Raw genomic sequence first — 13,776 nt, forward strand, 5'->3', positions numbered from 1 at the left:
AATGTCAACAGTTTTGGTCATAATGTGAGTTGGGATCTTAAAATACTACAATCAATTTCACCAATAAAAGTGGGGACAAAAAATTCTATTCCAGCACCATATCAGAAATGCTAGAGGTCACCAATAGGTCAGGCCTAGCGGTATCAAGCCTTTACTTTTGAAGGAGATGTCAGGGGTTCAAGCCTCAGTAAAAACGTGCCTAGCGGTATCAAGCCTTTACTTTTGAAGGAGATGTCAGGGGTTCAAGCCTCAGTAAAAACGTGTGTGTGAGTACCAACTAAGAAAAAAAAAATTGCTTGAGGTCTGTTTGGCTAACACAAAACCAAAGTAAAACCATAACTGTGTGATAAACAATCAACATCACAAGTTGCAAAAGTTCTATAGGAAATGAACATGCTAACAAATCAACAAGCATAAGTTCTGCAAGATAGATTGATAACATAGTTGGTCAGGAAGAAATCCTGTTCTTGTGCTTAAACACTGCAAAGGCTGAAAAAGAATATTATATACAAACAATCAATATACGATCACCGGTGTTCTTGCTGGTGCTTCAAGCCTTAAATTCTGCAAGAAACACACTTGTGCTTTTGAAGTTTACCGATCATATAAATAATTTATATAAGTTGGCGTAGGTGAACATAATCAGAGTTGCTCTCCAACAAGGGTCAGTAGGAAGTCTTTGTAGCTTCCCGACGTGTCGCCAGTGACTGCATTGGCGAGGGTCTCCTTGTTCACGTTGTAATACTCTTCTTTGATTTTCGCCATGTCAATTTCAGCTCGAGTTACAATGGCTCTACTCAGTGCATTTTCATCGGTCCCAATCCCAATAATTGAAGCTCTGACAACCTGGAGATGCTCAAGCAACAAAAAAAAAATGAAATTGAAAATACTTTTAATATTTTCAGCAAAAAAACGGTTCAGTTAGTCGCCTTTGAATCACTGCAGTGAAGATAATATCAATTCCAAACTTCCTAATTGAGTTCTAAAAGTGATTTTCGACAAAGCTGCCTAGCAGAAACATTTTTCGAAGAAGAAAAAACAGCCTGTAGTCCCGTCTGAACTATTATTTCACTTAACCAGCATAATAAACCTAGTTTAGACACACTCAGAAAAGCCAGCTGGTTCTGCAACCACCATATATACATATATACAGACAAACAGTTGCATTTCAACAACCCGATTCTGCAAAACACATCCCGAGTGTCGAATTCAAGCTATTCAAGGAAGAACGAATTGGTATGGACTAAAACTTAGCGTGTCAAGACGCATGAACACCTACATCTAGTACTAGCTGAACACTATAAAGAAAATCCACTATTATTTGCTTAGAATGTTAAAAGTTAAAGGTTGTTGACACTCTTGTCAACAAGTTTTCTATATCGCGATTAGTTGATCATTGTCAACAAAAATTGTACTTCTAAGATGCAAACCATACATACCTCAGTGTGGAAGTTAAAATAAAAAGTTCTTTAAGATGTTGCCTCCAATATATCAAGTGAGAGAAAATATGATATTTAGGAAATTAAAAGAGTTAGATGGTTCTCCACAATCACCTCGGCGAAGTGTTTTTCTGGGGATTCTAAGCACCATATCACCATCCTGAATATAGATTCCAGAAGTCCATTCCCCTTAATGTCCTGTCAAGAGATTCGTCAAATAAACCAGTCAAAATGGAAAAACAAAAAAAAAAAAGGACAAAATGTTCGCTTATTAAATAATTATTTGGCTGTAAAAGTTGAACCTCGTCGATGGGCTTTCCATAGTTTCCCCTGTAGAATGCGAAAGTTGCTTTAAGCTGAAAAATATTCCTAGTGGCAAGGATCCACACAACATCGTCATTATCTAATTGCTTCTTTTCAATAGCTTCATGTAGTGTAGCTGCCTCAAGACTTGCAACATTTGAATCCACAACTTCTCCGTCATATCTGTAGGAACTCACTAGACACAGTAGAGCCTACACAATACCAACATCATAAGTCAATTTGGAATGAGAATGTGTCGGTTCAAACCAATCAAACGTGTTGTGAATGCGACGAAAAATGATCATAGGTTTGCAGATGCTTTTGGAAAGCTTATGAGGTTTACACTCGAGTTGGCTCAAGTGTCTCAAACCTCACACATCTCACACACTGAGAATCCAATAGTGTGACCATGATGGGGATCTAAGAGTAGTAGTACAAGGTCATTGCCTCATCTTTCTCAATCTCTGTCTGTGCACTTAGTTTCTGAGTCAAATGAACCAATTTAAGGTGGTTAAAATTCCAAAACTATCTTCTTAAGATCCAAGTTCACATTAGTGATTTTCTCTTTAAGAATTAAAGAAAATTAAGCAACTGACCAACTACATTATTATTCTTTTTCAAAAAAAATATTTATTTGTTGCAGAACTTTTCAAATTTCAAATAGTACTTCATGGGGAAAAAATTGACGCTTAAACCACCTGTCCACAGGTTCTAAACCCTTCTGAGTCTTGCAACTTTTAGAACTTACTGATCTGAAACCTGCCCGGACCTAACCTGAGTGGACAGACCCCAATACCGTAGATAAGAAGGAAACTTCACTGCAAGTTAAATAATTCCCACTTGCACAGATAAAATTACACCTTTCTTGTTAATAAAATATGCAGTATCTAAAGCCAAGTTGCTCACAGAAAATTGCACAACTTTCCTAGTGTTTATACTCTGCCTATGTTACGTGAAATCAGGTAAGTATGCCGAGTTTACACTTATCGAGTGTGGGCATGTTTCTCTCGTTGGTTTCATCAAATAACCAAAATCAAGGGTAAGGAGACGTGGCTAATTGTTCATTTATGTTAATATTTTTCTTTAGTTTCTCAAGGCAAAATGGTGTTTTTATGTAAAATAATGTTCAACACGGGTGCTTCACTCATTTTACCTTTCGAAGGGGTGGGGAAACATTTGCTATGATGTCTTCTTCAATAGAGCAATCGAAAAGAGAACAGTAGGCCTGCCTCATTAGCATCAAATGCTGAGGAGATGACGCGCATGCTATTTCAACTATTACTTGTAGTTGCTTGATGTCCTTCTTTTTTGACTTCAAAGCTTCATTTGCTAGCCTTGCATCCCTTTCAGGAGGATCATATGCCCACAAAACCAGTGCTTTCTGTTATTCATAGAACAATTAAATGATTATATAACATGAATGTAAAGGTCGAGATTAGATCCAAAAATTGCTAGCCTTCACATAAGTTCAGAAGTCATTTGTAGGCCTATTATCAAGCTTCAGCCACAACAATCAGCTAAGTATTTCAAATCAAAATTATTTAAGCACACAGATCTATAATTATATATCAAATTTCTTATGTATCTGGTTCGTAATTTATTAATTTATATTTAATTTCAATATTTTGTAATCAAATTCAACAATTCCATTGTGAAAAAGTGGAATTTGAACTTTTCTAAATAAGAGTTTCTTGGTGTTTTAACTGCATTCCAGCATTTTATTATGGAACAATTAGTTTAGGAAAAAAAATTAATGCTCCGAATTTAATTGTTCATTTCAACAAATTGTCTTTCTATTGACAATCGAGTTTAGAAATAATATCACGCATGTGTTCACCATATTTTATTGGAGAACCAAGGGCAATGTTTGTTCATTGAATTTCTTTTTTAGGTAAGGGTGAGGAGGCGGGGAGGAAACAAGGCCTTTGGATGCTAAAATTAAAGCAGGTTTTGCCCAAGGGCGGGTCAATAAGAGTTGGGGCCTAAGGCGAAACTTTAGGTTTCCGACTAAGATTCAACTACACTTTTAGTTGAAATTCACAAAGAAATTTGAAACTAGAATATTTAGTTTTTCGTTCGTTTAGACTATGTTTAAAAAAACAAAAAAAAAAAAAATGGTTAAAATTATGTAGTTGGACTTGGCAAATTATTAGTCATTCTTAGTTCTATTTTTTTGGGGGTGATAATTTTAGAGCATATTCAAATGCAAAAAGTTCACAATTTTATATTATTTGAGGAATGAGAGGTTGTGTGTAAAAAAAATTTCAATAAGAAGTCTAGAAGAAGAAAATGTATTAAGAAATGAGAAGAAGTTTAACATAATGGGGAAGGCAACAAAAAGATGACAGTAAAGTAAAAAAAACTTTCTATTCAGAAATCAGAAAGAGTCTTATTCGTTAAGTTCAAAAATTTTATCGGTCCAAAGGAAAAATAAAATAAAATAAAATTAGAAAATCTTAATTAACAACCTACATTAGAACCTAATTATATTTGAATGGGTCTTTTTAATTGCGTGGCCCGAGGCAATTGTCTCGATTGCCTTCGGCTTGAGCCAGCCTTGGTTTTTCCTATATATATGATTCTTCAAATGTGGATTTCGACATGATATGTAGTATGCTGTTTATCTATTTTTTTCTCTTATGAGCAACACGACATTTTATTGACAAAAGGACATCTAGCACAATGGTATAACCTCTCTGTCCTCAAAGAGTAGGGGATGAATTTGAGTCCATGTGCGGATAAAAGTATGCAATTGCTTTTATGTTCAAAAAAAAAAAAAAAAAAAAAGAGAATTTATGCACAAATATGTATGCAGGCCCACACAATCTTGTATGTATGTATATGCATTCTTTTACAAACAATGGGATTTGAACCTTGGAGTTCATGCATATGTATTGTCAGTTAAAACACACATCTATGGGACCCAATTTATTAAAATTATGTACATCAAAATTAGGGGATCAACAGAGAACAAAATAATGCATCAAACAACAAAAATAAAATAAAATAATTTACTTGTTTGTCAAAATAAAACCCGCCATTGCGAGATCTCCGACCATGTATTGGAGAAGATAGTTTCAAACTATGACTTCCCGATCACAATGAAGCAACCTTATCTTTGTGCCAAAGCTGGCCTTCTTATCAAAGATATCAATATGTTTTAATAAAAAATTGAAAAACTGAAAATATGGGAGTGTAAAAGATTTGGAAGAAAATGTACCATGAAATCACCATAGACCTTAGTTTGGAGAGATTGAATGAGAGACTCATTGTAAAGCTGCTGATATGTGTCTCTGATCTTCCTCCGTTGCTCCGCATTTCTTCGCCCCAAAACCCATATTATTCCCTTCTCATCCGCTAGCCTTGCTAAACATCAATTCACATCTTTCAAAACACATATACACACATATTATATATATATATATATATATATATATAAACGTACCAAATAAACAAGAAAATTTGAAAATTTACACAAAAATTCATGATACCCATATTTAGAAATCAGAAAACACAGAAAATTCTAGAGGAGAAGAGGGTGTGTATGTGCTTGTGGATTTTTAGAGAGAGAAACAGACCTTGAAAAGCTTTCTTGAGTCTGTCACAATCGTCTTCAGGTGAAGGAACAGTTTGTGGTACTCTGATTGTACCCATTTCTTTCTTTCTTCCCACAAGATCCAAACAATCCAAACAAACACAAAAACAGAAAATTTGGTTGAGAAAATAGCTCAATTGCTTATTGGTCTGTGAAGAGTTTCTGTTTTGATTCCCATTTTCTGTTTCTTGCGATTTTCCCTCCTCAGTCATAGATAATTACGGGTGACACTGGATCTATTTGATTAGACCATTATACCCCTCTTCCAATTCTCAAATCCCTTCTAATAATCACTATTTTTTTTTTTTTTTTTTTTCATGAACATGTTTTTGGCAAAATATCAATGAGACCCTCTTTAGTTTTATAATTTATTTTAGGAACATCAAAATTGTACGCTAAATAATATTGGGATTAACTCCAAACTTATTGGTTACCTGTCACATTAATATCAATTGATTTATTGACAGTGACAACTGAAAAAAAACAATTAAATGGGTGTTACGCCAACCATATTTACACAATTATGTGTTACGGAGTATATTTGTTTGATTGAATTCATCTCTATAAACATTTAATTTTTATTATATATACACACATATAAATAAGAAGGCATGTCTCATTTATCCGTTTTAGTTTTGTTTACATTTTCCCTCTTATATCTGTCAATGAAAAACGATCCTTCCTTAAAACTTTGACCTCTCTTCCATTTATTTCATTTCTACCAACCGAAATGTTGTAGGGTATCTCTCTCTTTTTATAAAAGAAAAGAAAAAATTAGTCCACATTAATTTGTAAATTAGTGGTTACATTCCTTATAATTCAGACAAAATAAGCAATAAATATTTTTGATATTAATAAATATTTTTTATTATTATTTAGACATATCTTTGTCATGTCCACGTCATATTATGAGATTTATTGTATTGTCGTGTTCGTATGGTGTTGTAATATTTGTACTCGTGTTCGTATCCATGTCCATAACCAATTTTCGCATTGGTAACCATATTCATAACTATATCCATACTTATTTTTTTCTTGGTTAGGTAAATACTCATACCTTTCTCTCACTAATGTTTACTATGCAATTTGAATCCAACTCAACTTTAAAAGAGAAGTGGCTATGTGTAACAAAGGTCATTTGTCTCATATCGGATCGGATGGAAAAGTGATTGGGTATAAATGGGTGGGTATACAGCATTACCCAATAGTTCGAGCTTTTGGGTAAATAGGCAAGCACCCACCCGTTACAGTTGGTATCAGAGCCAGACCCAGTCCTTGATCAGATGTCAAACCGAGCGCTTTGCCACGAAGGCGTTAGGGTTAGCACCCCGGGTAGGCAGGGTGGCCCGAATCGCAACGAGGGCGTTGCGAGTTTAGGTGGGGGAGAATGTAACAAGGGTCATTTCTCCCACATCAGAATCGGATGGGAAAGTGATTGGATATAAATGGGTGGGTATGCAGCACTATCCAATAGTTTGAGCTTTTGGATAAATGGACAAGCGCCCACTCGTTACACTATGCCAACTCAACTATTATGGCGGTCTTGTGGGCGAATGTGTGTGGGTTAGTGCGAATGAGGCACCGGCAAGTTACATGCGCATAATTTCGCATCGCCTAGATGTGAAAAGAGGAAGTGCTATATATATAAGATTAGTATACTCCAAATGGTATGAGACCTTTTGTAGTAAAACTCAAGAACAAAAATTGTGCAGACTCATACCCAAACGGATAATATCATATCATGTGGTGGAGTGGGTTGTTACGAATGGTATCAGAGTTTGAACCATCCAGAATGAACCGACGGGGATATTGGGCCTCTTAGGGGATGGATTAAGGTGACCTTATGGGCAGGTGCAAGCTACCCTGGCAGGTTACGGGAACACAATATCACATAACTCAGGTATGGAAAGGGGAAGTGTTATATATGTAGGCAAGGGCGGATTTATGTGTATGCTTTAGTGGGCTCAATTGCTTCCCCTTTTTTTTCTTTGTGTTTTTTTTTTTTTTTTTTTTTTTTACTATAGGTAATTTTAGCCCTGGCCAAAAAAAAGAAAAGAAATTATTACTAGTATTAGACCCCCAAAACAATACTAGCCCACCCAAAAAAATATTAACCCACCTCATTAAAAATTCCTAGATCCGCCCCTGTATGTAGGGTTGGTACACTCCAAATGGTACAAGGCCCTTTGGGGTAAAATTCAAGAGCAAAACCGTGCAAGTTAGGCCCAAAACAAACAATATCATATTATGTGGTGAAGTGAATCATTACAAATGATATTAGAGCCTGATTCAGCTGGAAGTGTGCCGATAGGGATGTCGGGCCTCTTAGAGGGGTAGATTATGGCCGGTGACCTTGTGGGCTGGAATGAGCAAGGGACTGACAATGGCAACATACCATGCTAGAAGGCTATGGGTGCACGATCTCACATTGCTTGGCTATGGAAAGGGGAAGTACTATATATGTTGGATTGGTACACTTCAAATGGTATGAGACATTTTGGAGTAAAACTTAAAAATAAAATTGTGCTGGCTCAGACTAAAAGCAGAAGATATCATACCATATTGTAACGACCCAAACCCGAGGGTCCAAATTGCTATCCGAGTCCTTACCTAAACCCGAGGTCAACTAAGGGCACTACCGTCCTTTCCTATGTCAATACATACTAAACGTGTCATCCCAGGGTTTATAAGATGATGATGATGATAATAATAATAATAATAATAATAATAATAATAAATAAATAAATAATAGTAATAAAATGAGATCATAGCTACAAAGTATGTCAAAAACGGTCTACTAACCCATCGAACCCAGTGGAGGAGCGTCGTCCGCCACTTCCTTTCCGTGTTCTGAAAAATGTTAATAATAAAGGGGTGAGCGTAAGCTCAGTAGGAAATGTCTAAGATACACACCTCTTATGACCCCATGAATCCACGTATAGAATAGAAAACAAGATAACGGGATCATAATATATTGGGAATGTAAACCATAACCACAACATCCAATATAAACACAAATGTCAACCAAGTCACAAATACATCATGTATGCCAATGAAGTGCAATGCCATGCTCATGTCGCTCCCCGTTTCCGAAACATTTCCATTTTAACTTCCAAACCGTTAGTGTAATTCGACCCAAGGCACCTCCAAGGCCTCACGAGGGAGGGGTTGGCTAGTCTTCCCCCACCATATGGCGTCATCTGGGTAGCTCAACCACACTAGAGTCTCTCTCTAACCCCCTCTAAATTTTACTAATACCACGGACCACTAGGCGCTTCCTAAGCGTCCGGATTTTCTCAACACTTTTCAAAAACATTTTTCCAAAATCATTTTATTTGCTTTCAAAACATTTTTCCCATTTTTCCTTTCCCAATGGAAGAATGAATGCTTCATGCTCCTAATCATGAATTCAACCATAGAAGTTCACACATGCTTTGCAAATTAAATCTCTAAAATAAGTAATTCATGCTTCCCTTCAACATTGTTTTAGCATACCAAGCATACAAAGTATAATCTATTTCACATAAGCATGCTAGTACATAATTCCATACAATTCATCTGTATCTCATTTACATATTTTTGGGAAAATTAAATTAAGAAACTCTCATTTAACAATTTTGACAACATAGTACTAGACGTTCAAGCAGTCAAGTGCATATAATCAAAATCAATAACCAATACAAGTAATTTATATCATTTTCAACACAATATACACCTTGTCATGCTCATTATACATAGAATGTTCATAACCACAAACAATACTCATAATTTAGTAAACAACTTAACAACTTTTATAAGAAAACTCACAAAAGTCAAAGAAAATTGTGGATTAGAAACCCCTACCTCAAGAATTGCAAAAAACCCCAATTTGCCGAATCAAAACCCTGGAATTCAAAATTCTTAGGGTCAAAACCACCTTTGCTCCGATTAAATCGAAGATCTCACTGTGATCTCTAATTTGCCGCAAACGGCATTTAAAAACTCCAAAAATTGAGGGAGAAATCTAGGATTGAAATCTTGTAAAAAGAAAAAGAAAAAAAATGGAGAATGAGGGGTGAGAGTGAGCTTCGGGAGGGAGAGGAAGAATGAGACCAAAGGAGTCTCTAAGCCACACATATATGCTAGTAGTGGGTCCCACCACCTTTTTAAATAAAATTTCCCTTTTTCTTTTTCTACATCACAATTATATATATGTTAAAAAAAAAATCACAAACATCACACATATAATGGAGTGCGCCGTTACGACTATAGGTTGAGTACATTGTTAAGATATTAACTCTCTCCAATTCCTTTAATGGTTTGCTGTTATCGAGAGTTAAATTCCTCCTTCATCATACAAAATGGAAACATCATCATCACCACATTATCATACAAACATATATGAAGATAACAATCATACACATACACCTCCACACACAACATAATATTTTAAATGGTTCACCCAACTTTAGGGCTATGTCCATAGAGATGGAGATTTTACTATATTGAATCAAGGAATATAATATACAATTAGATGTCAAAACCCACTCTCACTCATTATCTCTTTTGAGGCTACATCTCGACACTCGAGAAATACATATACTCTCTTATTTCTTCACAATACTCACAATTTTCTCTTTACATCTTTCCTCTCTTTCTCACCCAAACCCATCAATATTTATTGAGTTTTCAAACTCAATTCCTTATTAGATAATAATTCCACAACTTATCTACAAGGAGTTAACATCACAATCACAACTCTAAAATAGCAACCGAATATGCCACAACTTTTTTTCTCAAATCTCCAGCCTCTTTCTTTTAAGTCTTCTGGCTTCTAAGAACGGAATATTCACTCTTCACCCAAATGTACTGGTCTATTAAGGCAATCTTCCTTAACTGCAAACTTCACCCTAATTGAATTGGTTTAAAACCTCATACTAATCCATTTTCTACAAAATACTACATACCAACCGAATTCGAGTCACAAAAACCAACAACATACATGCTTTTAAATTACAACATAGTAAAATAAATATTACAGTTGGAAGCACAAAAATACTGGGTAATTAGTAGTGGTGAGGGGAAACATATGAGCTGCACCATCAAATGAAGTGTGTATATGAAACATGTGCCGCACCATTAATTAAATGATATAAGAAGTTGGGTTAATTTCATTCAGTTCTAACTAGAGCATTGATAATATTGAATTTTGAAGACAGACTGATTTAGGTGAATGAAAGCAAATGTTATCATCATGCTACTAATATTCCTAATAATATTAGCATATGTTCGCATAAAAATTGAATTTGTTGACTATTAAATTTTTTATCATTACTCATCAAGCATTGCACGTCATAGCCAAATTCTTAATTCTCAAATGATACATTATTATCAAAGGACATCTAATCCAGTGATATAAACTCTTTATCTTCAAAGCGGAAGTGAGAGGTTTGACTTCCAAAAAAATAAGAAAAGAAAAAAGTGTGTTTCTTGTGATGAATACACACACACACAGAGTATTGGATAAGGAAGAACTCCATTGAAGCTTAAAGTTCACCGACCACAATCAATGCATCATGCATGCATGGATAGGGAAGGTCATCATTGCAGTGGGACGGCCAGCTCATCTGCCAGCACACTTGAAAGCTTAAAAAAAAGACATACAAATATCATGCACAATTGTGTGGTAGACACCTGAGCTGGATGTGAATATAATAATTTGGACTCTCATTAATAATGAAAAATTATTGATGGACATGATAAGATTTTAATGGTTGGTAGGACCAATCAAGAGAATAACTTTCTCATCCTCGTGATTCAAGTGCTTTATTTTAGGAAATGAAATCTTACTTACGTGGACCTACCACCAATTAAATAGATAAATAAATAGAGAATTCCTAGCAAAGTGAATGTAAGAGGAATACAAAAAAAATGAAATATCTTTGGTACACAAAAATGAAATAAAAGTTCCTTTTGTTATTTTATATATATATATATATTATATTTGGGAAAAGTCTATGTTATTGATACGTGTAAATTAAGTTGTCCATAATTAATAAATTAATTAATTTTATTAAATTTTAAAATTTTTTTATTCATAAATATTTTATGGCAATGCAAAATGAAAATGAGGATAACTATAATGATTAATGATCATTCACACTCTTGCAATCATTGCACATCTCAAATGCATAAAATAAAAGGACAAAAAGACAAAAAAACACAAGGCAGACAATTCATGTCATGCAATGGCCATTTGCTTGTGGATTTTTTTCATAAAGAAAAGGAGACATGGTTGGAGGTGGACCCTTTAACTTTTGTCCCTCGTGTTTCACAAGTCTTCAACTTGTTAGCTTAAAGGGGCTCTAATTTAATATTATAACCTTGGTGAAAAAAAATTAATAATAAAAAATAAAAAGTTAGAACTCGAACTTGAACTCCTCCCAATCTTATACAAAATTATGTGAATACTTCCCTGATATGAAAAAAAAAAAAAAAAAAAAAAAAAGAAGGTTTTCCATTTAAAAAGTTAAAGTATTTTTTTATGGATTAAAATCATAAAACCTTTTACTTGATCATTAAACTCCCAACCTTTTCAGAATATTCCTGCACTTTTAAAAAAGTGATCAAATTGCTTTAATATTTTGTGTTTGACCCGTTAATCAGGCTATGAAATGACAAATTTAATTTTACTGTTTAATGTTAAATTAAAAATTTAAAATTATTTTTAAAATTACAAAAAAATATATTTTAGAGAAAGAGAGAGGAGTGAAGAAAGAGACAACGCGAGACCGAGAAGAAGAAACTTGGATGAACCAGAAAAGAGTAATTATGATACTTGAAAATGGTACAACGAAAAGTGCTTGAAGGTGTTGTTGCAACGAATATCAACTACCTCTCGTCTTTATGTGAAAAAGGGAAGACATTTTCTATCAATATATAAAAACTAATAAAAAAGTGCACCACAGACCATATCACATGGCCGTGGACCAAAAAATGTCTGAATTATTGTTATTCATTTCTCAACCAACTCATCCACATCAAGCTTAGCTGTAGAATGGATACAATTTCGTTCTTGTCATATTTTAAGTGTCACGTTTATCGGACATGAGATATCACAATTCATTATTTAATTTTAGTTTCTCTTATCATTTATTTAAAAAGTGAGCTCAGTGTCACGTTTGCCTAATTGCAATGAGATTACGCAGTGCAAACTCTAGGTCCGTGATAATAGGTTCACATTATCTTAATTAGGGACAATTCAACTGCATAAAATTTTATTTAAGTTCTCTTTAAATGTAAAACGACTAGCAAAGCTCTAAAACAATCTTAAAAAAAAAAAAATCACAAAAAATGTCGTGACTTAGAATAATTGCTATTCATTTCTCAACCAACTCATCCACATCAAGCTTAGCTGTAGAATGGATACAATCTCGTTCTTGTCATATTTTAAGTGTCACGTTTATCGGACATGAGATATCACAATTCATTATTTAATTTTAGTTTCTCTTATCATTTATCTAAAAAGTGAGCTCAGTGTCACGTTTGCCTAATTGCAATGAGGTTACGCGGTGCAAACTCTAGGCCCGTGATAATAGGTTCACATTATCTTAATTAGGGGCAATTCAACTGCATAAAATTTTATTTAAGTTCTCTTTAAATGTAAAACGACTAGCAAAGCTCTAAAACAATTTTAAAAAAAAAAAAAAAAAAAGTCACAAAAAATGTCGTGACTTAGAATAATTGCTATTCATTTCTCAACCAACTCATCCACATCAAGCTTAGCTGTAGGATGGATATAATCTCAGTCTTGTCATATTTTAAGTGTCACGTTTATCAAACATGAGATATCACAATCCATTATTTAATTTTATTCCTCTTATCATCACAAGTGGGCTCAGCCTCACGTCCGCCTAAGTGCAGTGAGTGTGCAAACTCTAGGCCCGTAACATTAGGCTCACATTTTCTTAATTAGGGATAATTCAACTACATAAAATTTTATTCAAGTTCTCTTTAAATTTAAAAAGACTAGCAAAGCTCTAAAACAATCTTAATAGGGTAAAAGAAAAGAAAAACTCACAAAAATAAAAAATAAAAAATAGAGAAACTATGGATCTACTTGGTTTGTAAATTTGAAAATAATTTTTTAATTTCAGAAAACTGAAAATTAGAAAATTATACAAAAATTCAGTATTATTTTCAGAGGGGCTTTACCCCAAATTGCCTCATACCAATTGGAGTGACACACCTACGTATAAGCACTTCACATTTCCTTTTTTCAAGCGATGTGGGATTGTATATCCGTAACTCGTCAGTGTGGTAACCTATCAGTATCTTGCACCCTCTCACGGCACATTCCCCCATAGGATTATCACAATCCACCCCTCTTGGAGGTCCGACGTCCTCGTCGGGACACTTCCGGCTGGGTCAGGCTTTAATACCATTTGTAACGACCCACTA

At 34.4% G+C, this 13,776-nt stretch overlaps 1 protein-coding gene across 2 annotated transcripts; it reads right to left on the bottom strand.

Moving 5' to 3' along the window:
- Positions 1–383: 383 nt before the first annotated feature.
- LOC132295121 (annexin D3) lies at positions 384–9,421 on the bottom strand. Of its 2 annotated transcripts, XM_059793234.1 has the most exons (8): positions 9,181–9,421; positions 8,140–8,187; positions 5,321–7,985; positions 4,963–5,108; positions 2,896–3,123; positions 1,742–1,954; positions 1,554–1,637; positions 384–846 (listed from the first exon to the last, which is right to left on the bottom strand). In XM_059793234.1, the coding sequence occupies exons 3-8, from the start codon at positions 5,547–5,549 to the stop codon at positions 643–645; spliced, it is 1,104 nt and encodes a 367-aa protein (XP_059649217.1). In that variant the 5' UTR covers positions 5,550–7,985; positions 8,140–8,187; positions 9,181–9,421; the 3' UTR covers positions 384–642. The 2 variants fall into 2 exon arrangements, with proteins under 2 accessions (XP_059649217.1, XP_059649219.1); XM_059793236.1 differs by lacking the exons at positions 8,140–8,187; positions 9,181–9,421 and having other exon boundaries at positions 5,321–8,042.
- Between the last annotated feature and the right edge of the window lie 4,355 nt (positions 9,422–13,776).

Source organism: Cornus florida, unplaced genomic scaffold (assembly GCF_030987335.1).
Source record: "Cornus florida cultivar Cherokee Brave unplaced genomic scaffold, ASM3098733v1 CherokeeBrave_3.0.0_Hap2_Chr02, whole genome shotgun sequence".
Classification (NCBI taxonomy): Eukaryota; Viridiplantae; Streptophyta; class Magnoliopsida; order Cornales; family Cornaceae; genus Cornus; species Cornus florida.